This window comes from Cynocephalus volans, chromosome 8 (assembly GCF_027409185.1).
Source record: "Cynocephalus volans isolate mCynVol1 chromosome 8, mCynVol1.pri, whole genome shotgun sequence".
NCBI lineage: Eukaryota > Metazoa > Chordata > Mammalia > Dermoptera > Cynocephalidae > Cynocephalus > Cynocephalus volans.
In genome coordinates this window covers 37,957,793-37,981,316 of record NC_084467.1, presented here as the reverse complement: position 1 = coordinate 37,981,316, position 23,524 = coordinate 37,957,793, and the positions used below count along the sequence as shown (strand labels likewise).

The 23,524-nt window shown below is 42.8% G+C and overlaps 1 protein-coding gene across 1 annotated transcript; it reads right to left on the bottom strand.

Moving 5' to 3' along the window:
- Positions 1 to 522: 522 nt before the first annotated feature.
- Positions 523 to 23,016, bottom strand: NSUN4 (NOP2/Sun RNA methyltransferase 4). Its single transcript, XM_063104343.1, has 6 exons — positions 22,921 to 23,016; positions 18,538 to 18,881; positions 13,776 to 13,930; positions 11,008 to 11,168; positions 3,421 to 3,545; positions 523 to 2,830 (listed from the first exon to the last, which is right to left on the bottom strand). The coding sequence occupies exons 1-6, from the start codon at positions 23,011 to 23,013 to the stop codon at positions 2,554 to 2,556; spliced, it is 1,155 nt and encodes a 384-aa protein (XP_062960413.1). The 5' UTR covers positions 23,014 to 23,016; the 3' UTR covers positions 523 to 2,553.
- Positions 23,017 to 23,524: the final 508 nt, after the last annotated feature.

The following is a 23,524-nucleotide window of genomic DNA, read 5'->3' as shown; positions in this document are numbered from 1 at the left end:
TAGAGCTTTTGCAATCAAGGTATAAATCAACTCTATCTTCCATGATATGAAATTCTAGAATTGACAGAACTAGCGACAGAAAGCAGATCAGAGGTTACCTGGGATCAGGGATGGGGAGGGAATTGAGTGCAAAGGAGCATAAGGAAACTTTTTAGGAGATGGAATTATATTCTACATCTTGATGGTGATGGTGGCTATGCTATTTTATATAATTATTAAAATTCTTTAAACAGTACATTTAAAATTGATAAATTATAGGACCACCCGTGGCTCACTTGGTAAAGCGTGGTGCTGAGAACACCAAGGCCGCGGGTTCAGATCCCTATATAAGGATGACAGGTTAGCTCACTTGGAGAGCATGGTGCTGACAACACCAAGTCAAGACTTAAGATCCCCTTACAGGTCATCTTTTAAAAATAAAATAAAATAAAATAAAATAAATTGATAAATTATATTATACGTAAAAAATAAAAAAGAAAAAACTGTTCTTTCAAAAAGAGCATCATGCTAGATTTACTCTTTTAGGATTAAACCTTTTCACTTAATATTTTATTGCTAAGGTACATCTATATTATGTATCACTATAGTTCATTTGTTTTGACAATTGTATAATATTCCACTGTGCAAATATTCCATTTTATTCATCCACTCTCTTGCTCATGGGCATTTGAGCTACTTTCAGGCTTTTGCTTTTGTGAACAGGGCTCTAATGAACATTCTTGTACACATTTCCTGGTGTATATATATGAATTTCTCTAGGATCTATCTCTAGCATTGGAGAAACTGGATTGTAGGGTAGGTGAATGTTCAATTACAGGAGATAATCAAACTGTTTTCCAAAGTATTTCTCTGTTTTTCTTACCTGGATCTATCTGTCCCCAATTACATCCCAGGGGCAAGAGTCTCTCTCCTCTGGAACTATCACTGCTTAGTATTCAATTAGCAACAGGCTCAATAGCTAAGAGACTAAGGACAGAAGACCAGACACCTGAGGTCTCTCGGCCTCAGCAAATATAAAGTACAGAGTAAACAGCAGGTGGGGACCATATGCCCTGGAGCTCCATCTTCTTAGCTTCACTTGATTTTGAGTCTGAAAGACTTTCCAGAGCCCTCAGTTACAATGCAAATCCTAAAAAACGGGAAGGCTTAACCTCAGCTAAAGCCTTTCTCAACTGACACCTCAAATGCCCAAATAAGGATCAGCAAGTAAGGCATAAAGGACAAAAGGAGTGGCAGGAAGAGGAAGAAAAGGAGGAAGAGGTGGGATAAGGAAAGTAGGAAGAGCCAAAAAACCGTCAAGTATTCTAAAGTTAGGCACCCTTTTTTGTACAAGGGCTGGTTTTTCAGGGAAAAAAAATTTTTTAATAAAAAATTATCTGCAAGTAACCATAAGTAATTTTTAATATCCCTGCCAATGGTTACCTTCTTTTGGCTAAAGTTACAAAAACAACATAACTAGCATGCAGTCAGTAAATGATATAATGTTGCCCCTGAATACACATGGTGTGAGGTAAAGCCCTTTTATGCTGAAGGAAGAGCTCTGAGGGACTTGGGAGTGGGCCAAAGAACAGGCACCAGAGCTCAGCACAGACTAGAAATAAGAACAAAAAACCCAGAATATAACAAAACAAAACATCAGAATTTTCCTAAGTGCTCAGAAAGCAAAAGGAGGAGCTGCCATTCCGAAGGATGAGGTCTGATTATCTCCCACAATCCCAACTGCTACATCTCCAACAGCTCCCTAGCTATCTGTCATACGGGAGCTCAATATGCACAAACGAAGGAAGAAACATACAAGAGTATGACAGCCTGTGGCAGAAGCAGCTTTCCTAGCCACATATGGGCAGTAGTGCTGTTGACAGCAAAAGGAATGGCCAGAATTATCCAGCTCAGGAGAGCTTTCTCAGTGTGAGTTCGTAAGTAGATTATTATGCACTGGCTTAACACTATTATTTACTTGTTCCTTAAACTAGATCATTGGCCATATGGAAAAACTAGGTTGGCTTGTTTGGGGCTGTTGGCTGTTCAAAGCTCATCAGGTGGAACTCACCTCAAGTGTGAGAGGGGCTCTGTAATCAGAGACCTGTAACCATGCTGAGATCCTGGGCTTTGGGCACCTCAGAACTAGTGCTTGGCAGCAGCAGCTGGTATAAATAGAACTAATGGTAATTGGATTGACATGAAGCCCCCAACTACATCCCCAGCTCTTTGGAGCTTCAACAATTTTATTGGCTAAATGCTTCCTTCCATGTTTACAGTTTTAAAGTGTGCCTGCTCACTGGCTCCTTCTTCTAAGCTCCGAAGGGGCAGGAAGCTTTAGCACGGGCTTAGAGATGGGAGTAATAAGTGAATTAGAAACCTGCTGATGCTTCACAATTGGAGAGCAGGACAGAAAAACTCCTACTTCCTACTGCTGAAAACTGTCTGCAGAAAGACTCAAACAGGATGAGGACAGGACCCAGAGGGCATCTCTGCCACTGGTTTCAGTTTCCAGTTTCTGATGCCTCCAAAAGAGAACACCTTTTGTCTTCCTACTTCAGGGATGGGGTGATGCTATGTCAGTCTACGCATTTTGCAAAAGTACATAGGCCCAAAATTGGCCATGAGGTTTGGCATTACTAGCTCCCCAACCTGGCAGGATGGGAAGAAACAGAATGTGTCCATGAAAAGCTTTTGGAAGTGAGTCAGGTCTTCCACCTGAACCTCGATGCTGTATTGATTGGCCAGTAGCTCAATGGCGCCTTGCACCACATACTCGTTCTGTAAGTGTGAGAGTGAGCAGGTGGAATAGACGATGTAGCCTCCTGGTTTGGTGGCAAGGACTCCAGCTCTGAAACCAACAAGAGAAAAGCAGTGACTAGTGAGATACCCAGCAGTAGAAGAGCAACATAAGGAGCTGGAAACATGGATAGGGGACTCTACTATGGGATGAGTAGCTGGGTTAGACCATCTTTGAAGTCCCTTCCACAATGACACTGCCTGAAAAGTCATTCTCAAGGAAGAGAACAACCCAACCTTACTCCATGGGCTTTCCTCTAGGAAGTCTTCTTAAAATGATCCCCTGTGCTCTGACTCTGGTTATGGACCAAATCCTGATGCTGGCTATGGATTGAGTCTTCACACCCTCCCTACAACACCTTGACCTCAGTAGCTACTTTTAAAACATGTGCTATTCACTCGAACTGGGGGTAAAATAGCATAAGTTAACCTGTGCAGCTCATCCTGGTATGTATGTCTTACCAGATAGGGTTTTTATGTTCCAGAGAAGGACTATCCCATGATGTCTGTCTCCTCCAGGCAGATCCCCAGCCACAGGATCCATCCATGGGTGATGGTCTTTGAAAGAGCTTTCAGTCCCTCAGACCAGACTCCTATAGCACTGTGGCACAAAGTCCTAAGTTTTATAAATCTATCACTCACGTGAGAAGCTGCACCTGCAGCATAGGCAACATCTGTCGCTCCTTCTTCCTTGACCGTTGAAAGATATTGTTCTCCTCCTCATGAAGGGAGTGGCGGTCTGTGGTACAGGGCACATCCACCAGCACCTGCCCAGAGTGTTAAAGTATTAGGCCAGAGCTGTTTTAGGCCCCTGGCCAGGAGGTTTTATGGAGTGCTCCCTCTGCTCATCCCTGCATTGCAGAGTACCTGACAAAACTTCTCATTTTAACCTCATAGACAACTGTGAAATAACGAGTGGGAAAGTAGTACACTTAGGAATATTCATGGCTGGTCAAAAAGCCAAAAACAACACACAAATACCTATAATTAAATAACTGTTATCAACCTAGAAAGAAGTCTCAGTGCTTTAGCTATCTGAATAAAAATATCCAATTTACAGATATACAATGCCCAGAGGGTAGCTAAGATATTGAATAAGAAGATCAGGATTCAAAATTATATTAAGTTGAAACAATGTCAGACCCAATAAGGAAATGTAAAGTGAGAGATGTAAAGTCATTCATTCATTTACTAAGATCCTACTCTCTGCTAGGCACCAGAGACAAACAGATGAAATTCAAAATGATCCTATATTTATGTTTCAAAAAAGTAAAATCATCTATGGAAAAGATCTGTAAATTTTTAGTTAAGCAGAAACTCCAAGTATTAATAATGACCCATATTCAATATTCTGACGTATTCCTAGGTTACATGAGTTGACACAGTGCATACAAAGTAAGAAAAATGATCACCTTGCATTCTAGTCAGGTCTTATCTTGAGAACATGATGGGACTGGCCTTCACAGGAAAAAGAGACATTAACTAAAGAAGGGCCAATGGGATGTTCCAGAAACCACATCATAGAAGAAACTAATACCTTCTGTTTCCAACAATGTGGTGAACTAGATATCCTGAAAACCACTGTAATACAAAATACCTAAAATGGCTGGATAAAATATATTTTAAAAATACTCTTAAATGTAGAGCTCATAAAAAATTAGAGAAATCCTCATAAGACAAAAAAAGACAGGAACACAAATCCAGGGAGGCAAACAGGAGCTGAAGCCAATGGCTTCCATCTTTTATCAATCCCTAGTAATCAAATGCCTAGGAGGACAGAAAACAGGGCACTGGGCCCACTTGAGGTGGGGAAATGGAGCGAAAATCCATAGTAAAACCAAATCCTCAAAGAACTACACAGTCAAAGGCAAAATACTCAGCCCACAAACAAGGATGACAAAACAACGTATCTGTTTTGGCTTTAACTCTGGGCAAAAAGGAAGACAAGTCTCCTTGAGAATTTTGATCCACGCATACAGGGGTTTCCAAATCATGCCTGCACAAAAAATGATATATACGTGAGGTAATGTATATGTTAATTAGCTCAATTTAGCCATTCCACAATGTATACATAATTCAATAGAACATGTTATACACAATAAATATATACAATTTTAATTTGTCAATTAAAAAATAAATTTTAAAAAATCATGCCTGCATGATCTAGAGAACCCCATATTGAGTAATTAATGGTCCTGGGTTGACGGATCCTCCAAGCACCTGTCAAAAGCAAATGCAGGTTCTCTTCTGAAGAAATGCAAATCACCCCTCAAACCAGGGCTCTTATAATTAACTAGGTGATGGGCCGGCCCGTGGCTCACTCGGGAGAGTGTGGTGCTGATAACACCAAGGCCACGGGTTCAGATCCCATATAGGGATGGCTGGTTGGCTCACTGGGTGAGCGTGGTGCTGACAACACCAAGACAAGGGTTAAGGTCCCCTTACCGATCATCTTTAAAAAAAAATAAATAAATAATAATAATAATAATTAACTAGGTGATGATCATAAGCTGACAATAAAATCAGATTTTTATACTTTTAGTAAAAGCAGAATAGCTTACTGTAGACCAACCTTCCTTCTGAGAACTAGAAATGCTTGACAAAATATTTAAAGTATCTGTCTGAAATCATCAGAGATCTACTAAAGAAGGAAGAACTTGAGGGGCTAACATCCAAGAGAAAAAAAGAACATGGCGGTGAGCCAGAGGTAATCAGCAATACTGTGACAGCTGAGAGGCTGAAAAGTTGAACAGAACTTCAAGCAGTCTTATGTGGCTGAGGAAACAAAAACTGGAGTTCAGAGTCCATACCAAGGAGCACGAGGGTCTTAGTAAAAAAATGCCTCATGCTTTGAGTTAGACCCCTGAAACTTAATACCCTAGGTGTAGAGGTAAACTGGAAATAGAACAGCTCACACAAAGTCCAGCTTTGAATCAGCCTAATTTTTGACTGAACTAAGATGATCTGCCTTGATATTAACTGTCTGCCTGAAGCAAAATCAAATCCTTTCTAGGAGAAGGCAACACAATCTAGAGCCTCAGATTATCTCTATAATTTCTCATACACAACATCTTGCACTCAAATTTTAAAAATTACTAACTTACCATGAGACAAAACCAAATGACCAAAAACCAAGAGAAAAAATAGATAGTAGAAGCATACTGATATGACATCCAGATACTGGAATTATCAGACATAGTGTTGTAAAACAGTCATGAGTAATGTTCAAGAAGTTAGATAAAAAGACAGAAAATTTTATAATTTCCAGTTTCTAAAGAACTGTAAAATTTTTTTTAAAAGAATCAGAAATCCTAAAACTGGAAAATATAATAACTGAAATTAAGGGCTCAATAGATGCATTTAACAGTATATTAGACACAGCTGAAGAAAGGACTGGTGAATCAGGTCAAAATATATTACCCAGATTGAATCATGAAGGAAAAAAGGATGGAAATACAGAAAAGAGTATAAAATATACATGGGATATGGTGAAAAAGCCTAACATACATGTAATTAGAGTTCCAGAATTATGAGAGAAAAAATGTGGCAGAAAAAATATTTGAAGAAGGGCCGGCCCGTGGCTCATTTAGGAGAGTACAGTGCTGATAACATCAAGGCCACAGGTTCGGATCCCTATATAGGGATGGCCGGTTAGCTCACTTCAGAGAGCATGGTGCTGACAACACCAAGTCAAGGGTTAAGATCCCCTTACCGATCATCTTTAAAAAAAAATATTTTTTTGAAGAGATAATGACTGAAAATTTTATAAAACTTATGACAAAAATCAAGCCACAGATTCAAAGAGCACTATGAACCCCACACCAGGGCAGGGCAGGGAGAGAGAGAAAGAGGGAAAGAGAGAGATCCTTTAAATGAATTTTAATAAGGCTTATTGATGTCTTCTGAATAGAAACAATGGATAGCAAAAGAAATAAGATCTTTAAAATGCTGAAAGAAAACAATTCTCAACATAGAATTCTATGTCAAGTGAAATTATCTTTCAAATGTGTTCTTTAGATTCACTGTAATCCCTGGCAAAAGCCCTGAAAATTATGTTGTGCAAATTGACAAGCTGATTCTAAAATTTATGAAAATGCAAAGAACCAAAAATAGCTAAGAAAAATTCAAAGAAAAACAATGTTGGAGGATTTACTATACAGATATCAATACTTATTATAAAGCTACAGCAATTAAGATAGGATAGTTTCTTGAAAAGAAATGATAAATAGGCCAACAGAACAGAATCCAGAAATAGACCCGTACATATATGGATATGTGATTTATGACAAAGGTGACACTGCAGAGCAATGGGAAATGAAAAAGCTTCAATAACTGGTGCTGAGTCAACTAGATATCATTTTCTGTAGCCTTACTTTGTTTACTATACATAAAAGTCAATTTCAAATGGATTGTAGATCTAAATGGGAAAGGTAAAACAAAAACAAAAGTGCTTCTAGAAGATAACACAGAGTAATATCATAGAATGGCTAAAGTGGGAGGGAATGGTATATATCAATGAGGTTGTGGAACTGGAATTCTCATACACACTAGTGGGACTGTAAACTGGCACAATCACTTGGAAAACTGTTTGAAAATATTGACTTAAAGCTAACATATACACAACCTATGACCCAGCAATTCAACAGAAATGTGTATATAAATGCATACACAAACATTTTACAAGAATGTTTATAGCAGCATTTTTGTAATAGCCCAAAACCAGGAACAACCCAATTGTCTATTCCAAGTAAAATGGCCAAATAAATTGTTTTATATGCATATTATGGAATACAATACAGCAATAACAATAAACAAACACTGCTACAGCAACAACATGACGAATATCACAAATGAACAATGAGAGAAAAAAGTCAGATACAAAAGAGTACATACTGTATAATTACATTTATATGAAGTTTGAAACATCCATGGTTTTAGAAGTCAGAATAGTGATTACCTCTGTGAGGGTAAAAATGGGCATGCTAGTAAAGTTATATTTCTTGAAAGTGTGGTAATAACACAAGTGTATTTCACTATAATTCTTTAAACAACACACTTTTGATCACTTTGGTGTTATATTCCAAAAGAAAAGTTATTAGAAAATTATGACAAGAAATTAAAATAACCATAAAACTTAAAAGGAAACAAGCCTTCCTGAGCAAGTCAGAAGAAATAACCAACAGTAAAATTAAACCTCCAAACAGTTTTGATATGGGAATTATCCAATGCAGAATTAAAATATAAACCTTCCTAAATAACAACAAAAAAAAATTAAAAGAAAAACAAAACAGCAGAGACTAGAGGCCACATAGTGAAAGAAGCACAGTAAATAAAACCCACACAGTAAAATAATTTTATAGAGCCGAGACAAAATATATGGCATCAATTGTTTAAGTCAGCAATTAAAGGAATAAAATTTACAGATTGGCTCACAAAGCAAAACCCAAGTCTATGCAGTATGTAAGAGACATGTTCACTAAAAGGAAGTGATTCAACAAGGCTAAATATGAAGGGATGAGCAAAGGTATAACTGTAATGCAAATAAAAATAAAGCTGTGGGAGCATCCACCACCCAAAAAGGAATATTGTCTACAGATTCTTTCCCTCCTCCTTCTCAGTGTCCTGACGAGGTGGCTGGAACTCTTAGGAAAATGGCTGCAAGGCATACCTAGGCTTGTTGGATTCCTGAGCCCTGGTGTATGGAAACAGCAGAACTGAGATTTCAAGGGGACTATAAATCAATGGCAATATATTTGAATATCCTGGTTCTAATATATTCTTGATATGTTTCAGTAGTGTCAACTGTGAAAAATGTTGACCTTGCTCAGTCACAGGAGGAAGAAAGGGAAGTTGTACTCTTGCACTACACATAGGAAACCTTTAAGGAGGGCATCAAACTATTCAACCCCATATATGGTACAAGCATCTCCACATCAGGCACTGGCCCTGCCCAATATGCATGGATATCAGCCATAAATAACCATTCTGACAGGACGGTGCTTCAACTGAATCTCAGCTCTGGACATGTGTCTTACAAATATGATTTTTTTTATTGTCTAGGAAGACAGAAATGTGTTCAAATAAACATTTTGTTATTTGAAATAAACTTTACCTCTCCAAAAAACAAAAAAAAGCAAGCAAGCAAGCTGTGTGTTGGGAGGAAGGGTAGGTGTCTTGCCATGAACATGCAGAGCTCTGGGATCCTGTTTTCTCTCCAGCTGATGGACAACTGGAGCTGGAGGGAGGATGACGTTACCAAGAGTGTGGGGAACCCTGGGGTAGTGTTCTTCTTTGCATCTAAAATGCTTAGCACTTGCCCACCACATAGTAGATTATACACAACTATTTCTTCAACAAAATAACAAAGACATCTTCAAGATATCAAAGCTGTTTTGAAATGTCTGAAGCACTGTCAAGTGAAATGGGAGATAGCTCATTCTATATTGTTCCACAAGGCATAGCTAGGATCAATGACTGGAAATAACAATAATAAAAATAATGATAAGGATTATCGTGATGATAATATTGAATGCTTTCTATATTCCAGGCACTGTGCTAAATGCATTCCTTTTTAATCTTCACCTATGAAATAAGCACTACTATTATCCTCATTTGATACTTCATCCTCTAATGAAGAAGTTGAAGCTTAACTGAAAGGTTAGGTAACTTGCCCAAACTTCTCTGGCTGGTAAGTGATGGAGCCAGAACTCTAATCCAAGCAGTCCGGCTCCAGAATTCTTGCACTCACCTGCATAACATGTAATATACAGATTTTAATTCCATAAGGGAAAGAACTTTCCAACATCAGAGGCGTTCAATAACAGAACCACAGTGAGCCCCTGTGAACAAAAGTGTGCAAGTGTAGGCCGAATAATGATGATGGCTACACTTGCCTATTCCTCACAGCCAGGTACTGTACTAAGCACTTTCCCTGGATATTCTCATTGAATCCTCACAATAATCCTACATGACAGGATTACCCTATTTCTTAAATGAAGAGGTTGAAGTTCAGTGAGATTAAGTTGCTGAGTAAATGGCAGCCCTGTAATACAGAAACTGGTTAGGCTGACAGCAGAGGTCATGCTCTCTCCATTTGTTCTGTGGCCTCCATGTCAAGAAAGCCAAATAGGGAATTCCTACACAGTCAGGAAGTAAGTCTCTTCCAAGATGATGGAATCCAAGATTCCATAAGCCTTGGTTTTTCTTTCAGTTCCTTAGAGTGGTTGAGGCAGGATGGTGAGAACTAGACAGATTAGGTAAGTCAGATGATAATACACAGACAATAGCTATATATTTTTTATATTTTTAGAAGTATATGTTTTAAATAAATATTTTTAGAGTATGCCAATTAAAAGAAAATAAATAACTTAAAAATATGAAAATACTTTCAATATCATTCATAATGAGGATATAAATTAGATACTATCAGCTTGGCAAAAACCAAAGTTTGATAGCACCAGCGTTGGCAAGATGTGGGAAAATGGTACTCACTCATTACCAGTAGAAGTGAAAACTGGTTTAACCTCCACAGAGCAATTTAACAATCTCTATCAAAATCTTAAATGGACATAAACTATTATCCAACAACTATACTTCATTAACAAAACTAAAAAGGATTAAACCCCAGGATATATTATTAAATGAAAAAAGTACAAAGTTCAGAATAGTATACTAACATTCCTACTTAAAAAAAAAAAATACATACACACATTTATATTTATATATACAAATACTATATTTTAAAGGATACAGAAAAAAACAGAAACAATGGTTATCTGTAGGGAGGGGAAGAAGATGGCTGCAGCACAGAAGTAACAGAGAAACTTACTTTTCACTGGATACCCCTTTATGCCTTCTGAATTTTGTACCATGTGTTGTATTAATATTCAAAAATAAAATAAGCTTATTCATACTTATCTTCATGAGGGTTTCTGAGCAACCAAGTGACCTAAGAAATAAAATAAGCCTAATATCTTTTCTCCCCAGTCAGGTTCAAACTTTTTTTTGTTGCCAATTGTCTCTAATGAATATAGTAGTCAGTCATCTAAGCTGAAATGACAATTCTGCAGGTGGCTTTTTTCTCCATATCACCCGTGGAGAGCTAGCCAGGTCCAGAAACAGCCCTACATGCTCAAACATCGGGGCTGGATCCTACCCCTTCAGGGCCTGGGGCCAGGATGAGGAGGTCAGATGTAGCTGGATGGATGTCCTAAGTCAGAAATTACTCACCCGGTCATATGTGTCCCCCTCTAGTTCTCCCCAATGCCTGCCATCCCATGAGGTAACTCGAACTCGATTCCCATCCCTGATATCTTGAGGCACATAGCTGTGAAGGACTTTCTGTAGTCTGCCTGTTCGGGAAGTAGAGATATCATTGGCAGCAAGATTGCCTGTGGAAATAAAGATACTTCAGAGGCTGTGGCCTAGCAAAACATCCTACCAGCAATGGTGCTGATGGAGAGTCAGACCAATTTTCAAGCATAGCCAATTTATGCAGACCCTAGCAACAGGGACATTTATTAGGTGCATGGCAAAGTATCAGTCACTTTGAAGTGGGGGTTGCAGAGGCAAACACATAGATGGGTCAGAAAGGCTGAGTAAATAAATAAAGCAGACCAGGTAAGACTATTTAAAGAAATATGAAATATCTAGCTGTCTTCATCTTTGGTAGATTCTACAGGTTATTTATTCAAAATTTATTCTCCTCTTCTTCCTTAGTAATAGAACCCCACTTTCATTGGAAAGGGGCAGTGTACCCCAAAAGACTACATTTCCCAGTCTTCTTTTACAACTATACAAGTATCACTATGTGACTAAGTTTTGGTCAATGAGTTGTAGGGCAGACGCATTGTGTGGAACTTTCTAGATTTTTTTTTTTTACTAGAAATATTTGGTTCTTCTTAATCAGCTATTGATGGTATAATAAAATAAATTTAGGTGGCACCTAATTGAAACATTTAAAATAGTTCATCGAAGAATCTACAACATAATATGTTAAGCCTAATCGTCAAAATAACACCTCTTTTCTTTTTTTTTTTTTTCTTTTCTTTTAAGAAAGAAGAAATAGAGACATGATCAAAATTATGACCAACAACATGAATTCATTTGGACACTTACAGATGATTTTGTAGGCATACTGGCAGGAACAATGTTGAAAAACCAATCTACTAGATTAAGAAATAATGGTAAGGTAAAAAAAGGAAAGATATACATTTCAGAGTTAATGTCTGAAATTAAAGAAAAATATCAACCAAATATCACAACAGATCTTTTAATGACTAATTTTTTTTTTTTTTAACATTAAGATTATTGTTTGGGGGGCCGGCCCATGGCTCACTTGGGAGAGTGGTGTTGGTAACACCAAGGCCATAGGTTCAGATCCCTATAGAGGGATGGCCAGTTTGCTCACTTGGAGAGCATGGTGCTGACAACACCAGGCCAAGGGTTAAGATCCCCTTACTGGTCATCTTTAAAAAAAAAAAAAAATGGATTCTCTGCTCTAGAGAAATCTGCAGGAGAATATGAACTGAGAAAAGGAAACATGGGTTCCAGTTCTAGCTTTACCTCCAACTCCTGTAAGATTTAAGCTATTTAATCTCTCCAGTGCTCATTTCTCCTCTCCATAAAATGAGGGATGGACTAGGTAAACTCTAATCTAAGTTCTATTCTAGCACTAAAATTCTATGATCTTATCTTCCTGGGATCAAGGAGCCAGTCACTTGGGTGAAGAACTGGAATGAAGGTGAGGTGCTGGTAACTCAGCACACCTTAGAAGAGCAACTCTCAATCACTTTTCCTTTGCCCTTCTCCCTCCTCTTACTTCAAGTTTCTCCTCTTCCAAGTAAGCCTATCCTCATTCATCTCCCTTCTGATGGATTCCCACAGCACCCAGTCAGATCAGCTAGATCAGCACACAGGCTGGCTTTCTTGCATTGGACTTATTAAGTCCATGTCAATATCTTTTCTCCTCTCCCTCTGGACTTCCAGATGGCTGAGACCAAATGTGATACCTCTCTGAATCACCCATGAGCCTAACCAATGAGGCTGAAGACTAACTCAAAATGTACAAGCTGGCTGACAAGAACTGGAAAAGAAGGGTCCAGGCCCAAAAGAAAGGCTGGGGTACATACAAGAGAAATCCAGCTGAGCTCCAGGTTGGGTGTGAAAATCTACACCTACTTCTTAGGGTGCCAAGGAAAAATACTATTTTGAGGCAGGATGTCAGCCAGTAGATAGCCAAAGTGAGCACTTATAGTGCACAAGGCCCAGGCTGGGCTATACTAGTAAGAAAAATAAGACTTGGGCCTGTCCCCAAGGAATTCATAATCTCGAAGAAGGAGAACATAGCTATCCAGTAAAGCTCTGAGGCAAGGCTAATGTGCTAACAGTCAAAAGGGTGATGCCCATGTTTTGGGAGATAGGGAAGAGAGGCATTATTCCCAAACTGGCCAGCAGAGGTCATGAGGGAAGACTTCCAGAAGGTGGCACACTTTAACCGAGGCTTGAGAGCTAAAGTATTTAGACAGCCCAGCTAAGGTGAATGGGGGAATTCTAGAGTGAAAATTTAACTGAGCAAAGGCTTATTTGGGCAAGAGAGTAGTAGGGTGTGAATGAAGCACATAAAGCCTGGGGAAGAGTGACATACAAAGCTATAAATGGTGGCTACAGCCAGATATTATTTTAGCTGGCAGGCTAATAAAATGGGACTTAATCTTAGAGACAAAGTAAACACATGCAGAAGGATGAAAGTGATTGATTGATCAGAGCCTTGCCTAAACTTGCCTTCAGAGACCCTGACCAGCAATCTTCCTTGATCGACTGACAGAGAAAGGGAGGAAATAATGGCAAACAGAAAAAACACATGAGCTTATTAGCAAGCAAGCAAGCACTATCCTCCCCTCTAACCTTGCGACCAGAGAGCCTACTGTATTCAGTGTGCCCCTGACTTGGTGAGATGGGGAGCCCTCTCTGCCCAAGACACCAGCACCCTGACTTACGGCAACAGCCAGTCTGAAGCAATGCTAGTGTCTTTCCCCCAGGGGCTGCACATAGGTCAAGCACGGTGTCCCCGGGCTGCAGGCCAAGGGCCAAGACAGGCAGCAAGGAGGCGGCATCCATCAGGTAGTAATCCATGACACCCAGGCTGCCAGGTCTGGAAGAGAGGAGACCACCCAACAGTCAAATTACAGGCCAAGTCACCCACAGGGAGTCAAGGTCTCCAAGTCCAAGCCCTCAGGGACCACTAAACTCCACTCAGCAAAAATTCATTTCTCAGACCCACACTCACTCACTCTCTCAATCATTTACTCATTCACTTACATGGTAGCCAGAATGATCCTTTTAAAACATAGATCAATTTACTCCAGTCTAGCCATGATAACCACCTTACTATTCCTTAATTAAGCCATGCATGGTCCTATCTCAGGCTTTTGCAGTTGTGTACATTCTGCCTGCAACACTACTCTCAAATAACCCTAGATTTGTTTCCTCACTTTATTTGGGTCTCTCCTCAAAAATTATCTCATCAGACACTGGCATTCCCTGACTACTCTAAAATAACAGGCCCTATTCCCATCGCACGCGTGCGTGCGGGCATGTGTGTGTGTGTGAGCATTTTCGCCCTCTCTATCTTCCCCTATTAGAATGTTACCTCCATGGAGGCAGGAAGTTTGATTGCTTTGTTCACTGTAATATCTCCAGCCTCTGAAACAGCGCCTGGCACATGGTAGGAACTTGGATTTACTGGGTTACATATTGAGATATAAAACACTTCATGGATTTAGAGAGAAATGTGATCAATTGTGCTTGTCTGAGTTACCTAACTTGGGCCTGATAAAGTAATAGGAGGCCTTCACTAGGTAAAAAAGGAAGAGGAGCATTCTAAACAGAAGAAAAAAGAATGAGCAAAGACACAGAAGCATACAAACTCATAGCTTCATTCAGAAACAGTGAGAAATCTAGTGTGGTAGAAACACAAGATGCATGAGACTGAGGTTGGAAAGCAGATTGAGGCCAGATTGTAAAATGTCTTTTTTGTTAGTTAGTTTTTTGTTGGTGATGGTGGTGGTGAAAATGGAAGTCAGCTTTTATTCAAGAATACCAGTGACCTGAGGAGAGATGTCAGGCTAACACATCACTTTGGTAAATCTGGAGGAGAAAGGCCAGACCAAAACCATCTCAAAGACTTAGATTTACGGAGGGGTTTTTATTTTATTTTTTATTTATTTATTTATTTTTTAAAAGATGACCGGTAAGGGGATCTTAACCCTTGACTTGTTGTCAGCACCATGTTCTCCCAAGTGAGCTAACTGGCCATCCATATATGGGATCTGAACCCAGGGACTTGGTATTATCAGCACCACACTCTCCTGAGTGAGCCATGGGCCGGCCCAACGGAGGGGTTTTTAAAGAGGGAGCTGAGGGAATGGAATGTGAGAAGTGAAAAGCAGGAGGGAGGAGGGTAGGGGCTCCATGCAAGGAGCTGGGTGCAAGGTCTCGGCAAAGCTACCTCTGGTTTCTGTTTCCCATCCTTGATGTTATCTTAGTGTCTTGCTTTGGGGTAGAATCAGCACAGATTTATTAATATCTTCCTTGGTTTTGTCAGGGTCTGGATAGTATGTGTCTCATGGCAAGTTTGCAACTCCAGGCTGTCTGGAAAACAACTCATCCATTTCTTCTATCATCTCACATTTGTTCATCCAGCAGCTACCACTGGCCACACACTACGAGTCCATGCGATTGGATCGTGAGTGCCTGGAGCACAGAAACTGTCTGGAAAATGTCTTAAACCCGATGCTAAGGAGTTTGGAGTATAACCTGTAAGCAGTTACCAAAGGTTTTTAAGGAAAATGGCATGATCAGACAGATCTGTTTTAGAAAGCTAAGTGGGCTAAAAGGAACAAATCAGAGACAGAGACACCAGAGAGGAAGCATCAGTGTGGGTAGAGAGGGAGGGATGATCAACAGCAGCCTAACTGACACAGGACTCCCGACTCCCAGGCCAGCTGTCATAAGGGCAATTGGTGGTGAGCTGCCATTCTCTGCCTAAGATGCAGTTCAGTATGGAGAGTCTTGGGGACAGACTCAAGAAGACAGAAACTCTGACAGGAAGGATCTGGGAGCAAGACATAAGAAACAGCACCACTAAGGGTCAGCAATAAGAGCTACAATCCCCAGTCCTGAGGTTGTTAACACCTCCAGCATTCACAAATAGGCTTACTCTGTGATAGGATCTTTTCAGTCAAACCACAATTGGATTGTCTGTGAAACTGCATGTCTCATGCCTCACAAAGGAGAATGACAAAGAGATTGAGAAATCTGAGAAAGACACAGAACTGCTATCCCACCAGCACTGGTCCATAAAACCCATCCTCAAGTTCCTTCATTTTAGAAGCATCACTCATTAACCTTTTTTTGGTTCACAGTTTTGAGAATCTGCTAAAAGCTAAAGTCCTTCTTTCTGAAAAAAGCACACACAATTTTACAGACAATTGTAGGGGGTTCTTGGACTCCCAAATATATCCTTGAACTCCTGAGACATTAAGATCACCTTGATTTTACAGGGAGCTTATCGGAATAAAAACGGAAAAAACCCAAACATATAGGGGTTTTGGTGAAAGGACAAACAACCTCCAGAAATCTGCTGTGGCTGCTTCCCTCTCTGCTCTCAGGGTGTCCTACCTGAATAGATGCCAAGCACCTGAAGCAACTTAGGAGACCACATGGTTCTGCCTAAAGCCAATGCCTCTGAATTGGTCTCCAACCCTGGCCCAATCTATACGCCCTTACACAGTGATTAAAATGATCTTCCTGAGCATAACTTTGATGAGAATACCATCAACAGTGAGAGTTACTATTGATGAATGCTATATTGCAGACACTATGCTAAGTGTTTAATATACATAATTTCATTTAATCCTCACCACAACCCTATGAGGCAGGTGAACCAAACTGCCTGGATCTCAAACCCAGCCCAATTGCTCATTAGCTGTGTGACTTTCAGCAAACTAGTCAACTTCTCTGTGCCTCCATTTCTTCATCAGCAATAAGCATACCTATAAGACAGGGTTATTATAGGACTGAAGGAATTAATATGTCAAGTTCTTAGAACGGCAGCTGACACATAATGAGCTATAGTGTTAGCTATTACTACTATTATTTTCCAGATAAGGAAACCAAAGCTCAGTTATCCAATGCCATATGTAGAAGGCAGGATCCAAATCTAGGTTTGTCTGAATCCAAAGACCATGCTTATAACCACTGTGCATTACTGCCTTTCACCTGCTCAGAAACCCTTTTTGGTGGTTCTCTAGAGCAGATATTAGCAATTCACAGCAATATGTACTAAAGCACATATGGCCTGAAGCTATCCAGTCCTGGCAACCTCAGTCATCTGCAAACAACCCTGGCCCACCAGAAAAATCCCCTTCCCCCAACCTGCAAGCCCCTGGCATTCAAGGTTCCCACACATGGCCCTTCCATATACTTTTCCAGCTTCATTTCTTATTCCTCTTAAGCATATAGAGGAGCTAGGACTAAAGCAAAAGCCTCCTAATTTACATCCCCTTTTCCAGCCTTGACCATCTCCAATCTGTTTTCCATGCAGCAGCCAGAGTTATATCTTAAAAATTCAAATCTGGTCTTGCCATTCCCCAGCTTAAAATCTTTCATGGCTTCCTCTTCTTGTCAGAGAAAAAGTCCAAAATTCCACAAGGCCTATAAGACCTTCATAATCTTACTCCTGCCTGCTTCTATAGCCTCATATTTGGCCTCTCACCCTGATCCACACCCCCATGCCACCAGCTTTAATTCTTACTCAGTTTTCAGGTCTTAGCTTAAATAACAATTCCTCAGAAAAGACTGGGTTAGATTTCTTAATTATAAGACCTCATAGCATCTTTAATTTTTCCTTTGTAGCACTTACCACACTTATAAATAGTTTCTTAATAGTTGTCTTCTTCACAGACTGGAAGCTCGTGAGGGCCTGTGCACCAAGTAACCCAGGCACTTAAATATCTGGCATTTGTTAGACAATAAATATTTGTTGAATTAATCAATCAACCAATCTGTCAAAGACCAACTTCCACATCCTACAAATAACACTGAGCTCTCAATTCCTAAAGCACAACTCGGCATTTGATTCTGGAGTCTTTTTTTTCTCAACTCCATATTCACAAGCACTGGATCATGAGACTGGAAATCTTTCTTTTTCTAGTACCAACTTTGTGCCCCTAAGCAAGCCTAGGAAAGACCCACTTCTTCTTTAGTACCATGAGATTATTTGTCCTACTCACTTTGATGGGTGGGTGTCAAAGGCAAAATGAGAAAACAGCTGTGAATAACACATATTTTAAATGGAGAGGGCATAGTGGGTGCTCATGTGAGAAATGGATGTTTTCTACAGAAGGCAGTAGACTAGAGCAGGTTCAAATGCAGGCTCTGTGGTCAGACCACCTGGGTCTAAATACTAGCTGCATCACTTATTGAGGGACCTAAAGCAAGTTAGCACTTTAACTTTTCTGCACCTCAGTTTCCTCAAATGTAAAACAGCAGCAGTAATACCACCTACTTCATATGGCTGTTGACAGAACAAAAGGAGATAACATGTGTGCAACACTTGGAAAACTGCCCAGCCTGTGTAAGCACACCATAAACATTAGCAATATTATGATCCTTCTCATAGAGAGCAGGAGCTGGGTCTCCTCATGTCTACTTCCAGCAGGCATTCAGGACAGTCCCAGCCATGGCTCCAGATCCTACCTGGCAGGAGGGAAGCGGCTGACATCCCCTCTGGCAAAAGTAAAGCATCGAAGGTTCGGACTGCAGGCCCAGGAGGCTGGGGATGGGGCTGCAGATTGGCCGCTATCAGGCTCCAGTTCCCAGTGGGAGATGGCTTCATTCACAAAGTCCCTAGCACTCAGCTGCTCCAGCTTAGCAATCACGTGATCCAAAGCAGCAAAGTTATTGACCAGAGCACCATATTTCTGCTCTGAGAGGAGACTGACACGGATCGATGGCCAAAGATCCCCAAACTGCACGCTGTAGGTCATATCAAAATTCTGCAGAGCCAGTCGAATAGCAGGGAATTTGGGCTCTGTGGCAGCCTACAAGAGAAAGAACAGGCTTATTGTTCTTTCCAGTTTTGCCTCTATCCCCTACTATGTGACCCCACAAATACCTTAAAGCCCAGGGGCAAACCTGGATCCAGCTAGTGCCCACTCCTGCCTTTGCATCCTACTTCTGCCTACCAGAGGAGAAGTGTGGGAGAGAGAAATAGTGGGGATCTGGCTTTCCCATCTCAGGGTTGTGACAGAAAGGAAGCTGTGGCTTTCACAATACCATGTGGGAGTCGGTCATTAAGAAGGAGGACTTTGAAGTAAAAGCTACCATTCAGTAGCTCAGGAGAGGACTCATGAGGAGAACCTGCAGAAGACTGGATGAAACTATGGAGGTCTTGGGGAAGCTTCAGGCTTAAACTAAAGATGCTTTTCTTCTGAACAGTCCTTTTGTTTTCCAAAGCACTTTCATGTCTACTAGCTTATATGAGGTGGTCTTCAAAAAGTTCATGGAAAGATCTGTACAAGCACTACAACAGACAGCTCATTAGGATAAAAAAAATTACCAACCTTCCACATTTCATGGAAAGATAAAGGTAACTTATCTAAGATCATGCAGTGACTGGCACCATGATGCTGAGAATCAAAGGGTTGAGGGATGTTTTGAGAGAGTTCCCGGACCCAAGGAAGGTGGGATAAGGAGAACTCACAGAATCTCGAGGTGTGAACCAAAATAGAGACTGCTAGGATGACTGCTGTGGGGGTAGCACTGAAGGACATGAGGCAGGTTTGATCAACGGTAGATTAGAAGGGAAATAAAGAGTACAGATGAGGAGTCCACAAGTTGGTCCTGGTTGCCGCAGCTGGGATACTTGCTATGGCTGGCAGCTGTCACTGTCTACAACATTTGTTCTGGCCTGGATTTGATGTGGTCAGAACTTTTGCTTGTCATGGTGGGGACTCCTGTGCTGACCATGACTTTTGCCATAGTGGGGACTCTTGCTCCTGCTCCTACCATGCTGGGGACTCTTGCTCTGGCCCTTCCTTTTGCCATAGTGCAAACTCTTGCTCTGGTTCCGAGTTCTGCCTTGGTGGGGACTCTTGCCCCGACTTCTGCTAGTGTGGGGACTCTCAGTCTGGCCTTGATTTATGCAAAGTTGAAAACTATCCCTCTGGTCCTGATTTATGTTCTGGCAAGGACTCTCGCTCCGGTTCCGACTTCTGCTATGATGAAGACACTTGCTCTGGCTCCGACTTCTGCTCAGATGAGGACTCTTGCTCCGACTCTGACTTCTGCTTTGATGGGGACTCTTGCTTTGGTTCTGACTTTTGCTTTGCTGGCTACTCTCAGTCTGGCTGTCACAACTCTTGCATTCTCTAATAACAGTCGAACTGCAGCTGAGATTAGTGTTACAGCTGGAACTCTCAGATGAAGGCAAAGGGCAGCTGTAGGGGATCTGGGGGGACTTTTGAGGGGAGGCTTGAGAGGCCACAGGGTAGATATGGAGGCCACAAGAGATAGTATCAGGGCAGGCCCGGGCTCGGGGGGCAATGGGTAAACTTTGGGGATCAAAGGGTGTTCTCAAAGGGATAAAAGAATAGATGTGGGTAGAACAAGGAGGCGCCACAGGCTGGCAATGGGGTTTGGGTGGTCCCCTGGGAGTGCTACAGGTGCTACAGGGGGGCACCAAGGGTTGGTTGTGACACTGAGGGGGGCCTGTGAAGCAATTGAGAGAACAAGAGAGTGGACAGGGAAGGCGGGGAACCACAGAGTATACATGGGTATGGCAGGGGGATCCTCTGGGGGATCCATGGGTGTTTTTCTGAGCATAACTATTGGGTGAGACAGTATCACAAGGAAGGCAGAGGGGAAGGGAAGTGGGGATAACAGTTTTGAGGGTTCTAGGGACCACAATGGGTAACACAGTCCCTGGGGAACGTTCTTTGGGGCAGGAATTTGAAGGAGTTGTGATGGATGGCTCCATACAAGAAGGACCTGGGGGGCCAGAGTGGCAGGAAGGAGGGGGAGGAGAGGTGCTGACCTTAGAGGGCTTGGGCTGGCCAGGAGAGTTATGCTGGGGAGCACTGACTAGGGAGTGACAACTGTGGGGAGTATGTGACTGATTGAACTCTGAGGATCTGGAAAACTTTACTTGAGGGGAAAGTGGGGTGGGGAGAGGGGGCTCATTATAACTTCTGTGGGGAGGTGAATGGGATGGAGATATAAACTGGCTGCCAAGGGGTGAAGGGAAGGAAAGGGGAGAATAAGGACAGTGGGGAAGAGGTGGCTTCTGGGGACAGGGGGGACCAGAAAGCATGGTCCCCGGAGTCAGGACAAGGTAAGAGTTCCCACCAGTCTCCCACGAGAGAAGGGACTCAAAGCAAGCCTTCCTGGGAGCTTGGGACTGGGGTGAGCAAGGAGAACCAGTACTCTCAGGGGGTAGGCGGATGGCACAGTAAGGGCTCCTAGGGGCAGGTACATAGGTTTCTGAGGAAAGAAGGGAGTAATGATAAGAGCCCTCCTGAGGTGAGGTAGGAGAGTCAGACACGCCTGCCTGAGAAGAAAGAGGGGAGTCACAACAATCTTTCCCCAGGGTCAGGTCAAGCTGTGGTTTGGGTTCACAAGAGTCTGGAGGCTTAAGATGGCCATTGTAAAATCTGCCAGTAGGTGGGGAAGATGCTGGGGAAGGAAGAGCGTCATTATAACTTCTCCTCCCTGAGGACCAGTGGGAGAGCAGAGGGGAGCTCACCAGCCCAGTTTCCAAAATTCTGTGAGCAAGGGCTGGGGAGACTATAGGTTTAGTTTCCACTGGCCGGTGAGCAAGGGGAGGTGAAACAGTGAAGCAAGTTCTCAGGGTCCTATGAGCAAGAGGAGGTGAAATCATGGGGCCAGTTTCCAAGGGTACATGAGTGAGAGGAGGGGAGGTCACAGGGCTCATTCCTGGGGACTGATGAGTGAGGGGAGGGGAGGTTACCGGGCTGGTTCCCAGGGCTGAAGGGTATCTACTACAGTAACAGAGGTAAGTGTTCTGGTCAAAGTAAGGGCTTCTAGGGCAGGGACGCGGTGTTCTCGGGGGCCTGATCCAGTTGCAATAAGAGCTCCGCTGATGAAGAGGGGGTGACCCCAGAAGGCTGAACTGGTTAAAATAAGTGCCCTGAGGGGGTGAATCCGAGAGGCTGGGCCCGTGGCAGTTGGGCCTTCCGAGGACTGGGGAAGAAGAGGGTTCAAAAGAACATCTTCCCGGGCCCAAGGGAGGCTGTGGGGGTGGGGAGGGGGGCGGTGGGGGCTGGGAGGAAATCTGTTGCGGTAGGCAGGGGGGATTGCCGGTTATGGAAGAAATTCCAGGGCTACCGGTGAGGCCAGAGAATGGGTCTCTGGAGAGGTGGGGAGAGCCCTGAGGGTAAGAGGAGTCCGTGCATCTTTTGCCTGCGTTTGGGGAAACGCAGGCAGTATGGGCAGGGTGGTCGCTGTAACCTTTCCTGGGCGCCAGAGGCAGCTCGAGGGTGAGGAAGGGGCGGAATCCTTTCCCACAGGGCTGCGGAGAACCAGGAGGGAAGGGGATGTCGCTCTGACATTTTCCGAGGGGTGAGGTCGACCGGGCTGGAAGTTCAAGGAGGAAAGGAGGAGAAGAGGTCATGGGGGGGAGGGGGGAGGGGGGAGGGGAGGGAAAGGAAAAACGGGGAGGGAGGGGGAGAGGGAGGGAAGTGGAAGGGGTCGTGAGGGCCAAGGAAAAGGTAAGAGCGAGCCGGGGAACAAGAGTCGGTGGTGACATAACTGAAAATGACGGCGGAGGGGATGACGTGACTAAGAGGGGCGGAGTCAGGAGGTTGGACGTAACAAGAGAAAGAGAAGAAGACTTATGACGAAACAAAAGGGCGGGCAAAGGCAGTGACGTAACAGACATAAGCAGGAAGACCCTAGTGACGCTCTAAGAGCGGCGCTAAAAGAGCCTGAAGCGTTCTAGAGGGGTGGGAGCAGTGAACGCAACTGAGGGGAGCGTGAAATGGAAGGGTTGGAGAAGTCTCCCGAGGGGCGGCAGTCAGTGGCCGCCGTCACTTTCCTCTTGCGCCCCCAGCCGCACCTTACCCATTTCCTCTTATATCGATATCTTCGCGGGACAGTCGCGAAGTCCACACGCTGCAGCAGCTCCCGAACCCCTCTCAGCATCAGCGCAGCCATGTCAGCGTGCGCCGCCAGCTAATTCCGACCGGAACCGCAGCTGGAGACCCGCGGGTTCCGGGGAGGCGGCGCAAGCCACGCCTGAGGACGAGAGCGGGAAACGGGGAGGGAGTTACGTCTGATGCTCTCTCAGGGCTCCGCCCGCCTCTGACCCCGCCCTGCCAGGTCTCTGCAACGTGCTGGACAGAGTAATCAGACCCCCGGAACGGTAATTGAACCTAGAAGCTTGAAGCAGTGCGAGGGACTCCGAAGGGGCCCCTAACCCAATTGGGGGGTCAAGGAGGATGGAGAGCTTGTCGTTGAGTTCTGAAAGAGTTAGCTAGGCAAAAGTGGACGGGAACGGCCTACTAGGCAGAAATTGCACGGGGAAAGATCCTGAGTTAGAAGAAATGAGACCAGACTTGTAAGCAGGGGCGGATTTGCCCTGAAGACAATGAAGCTTAAGTTTCAGGACCTGTTATTTACACAGCCCCTTTCAAGGCCTGGTATCTGGTTTTGTATTATTTTTCGT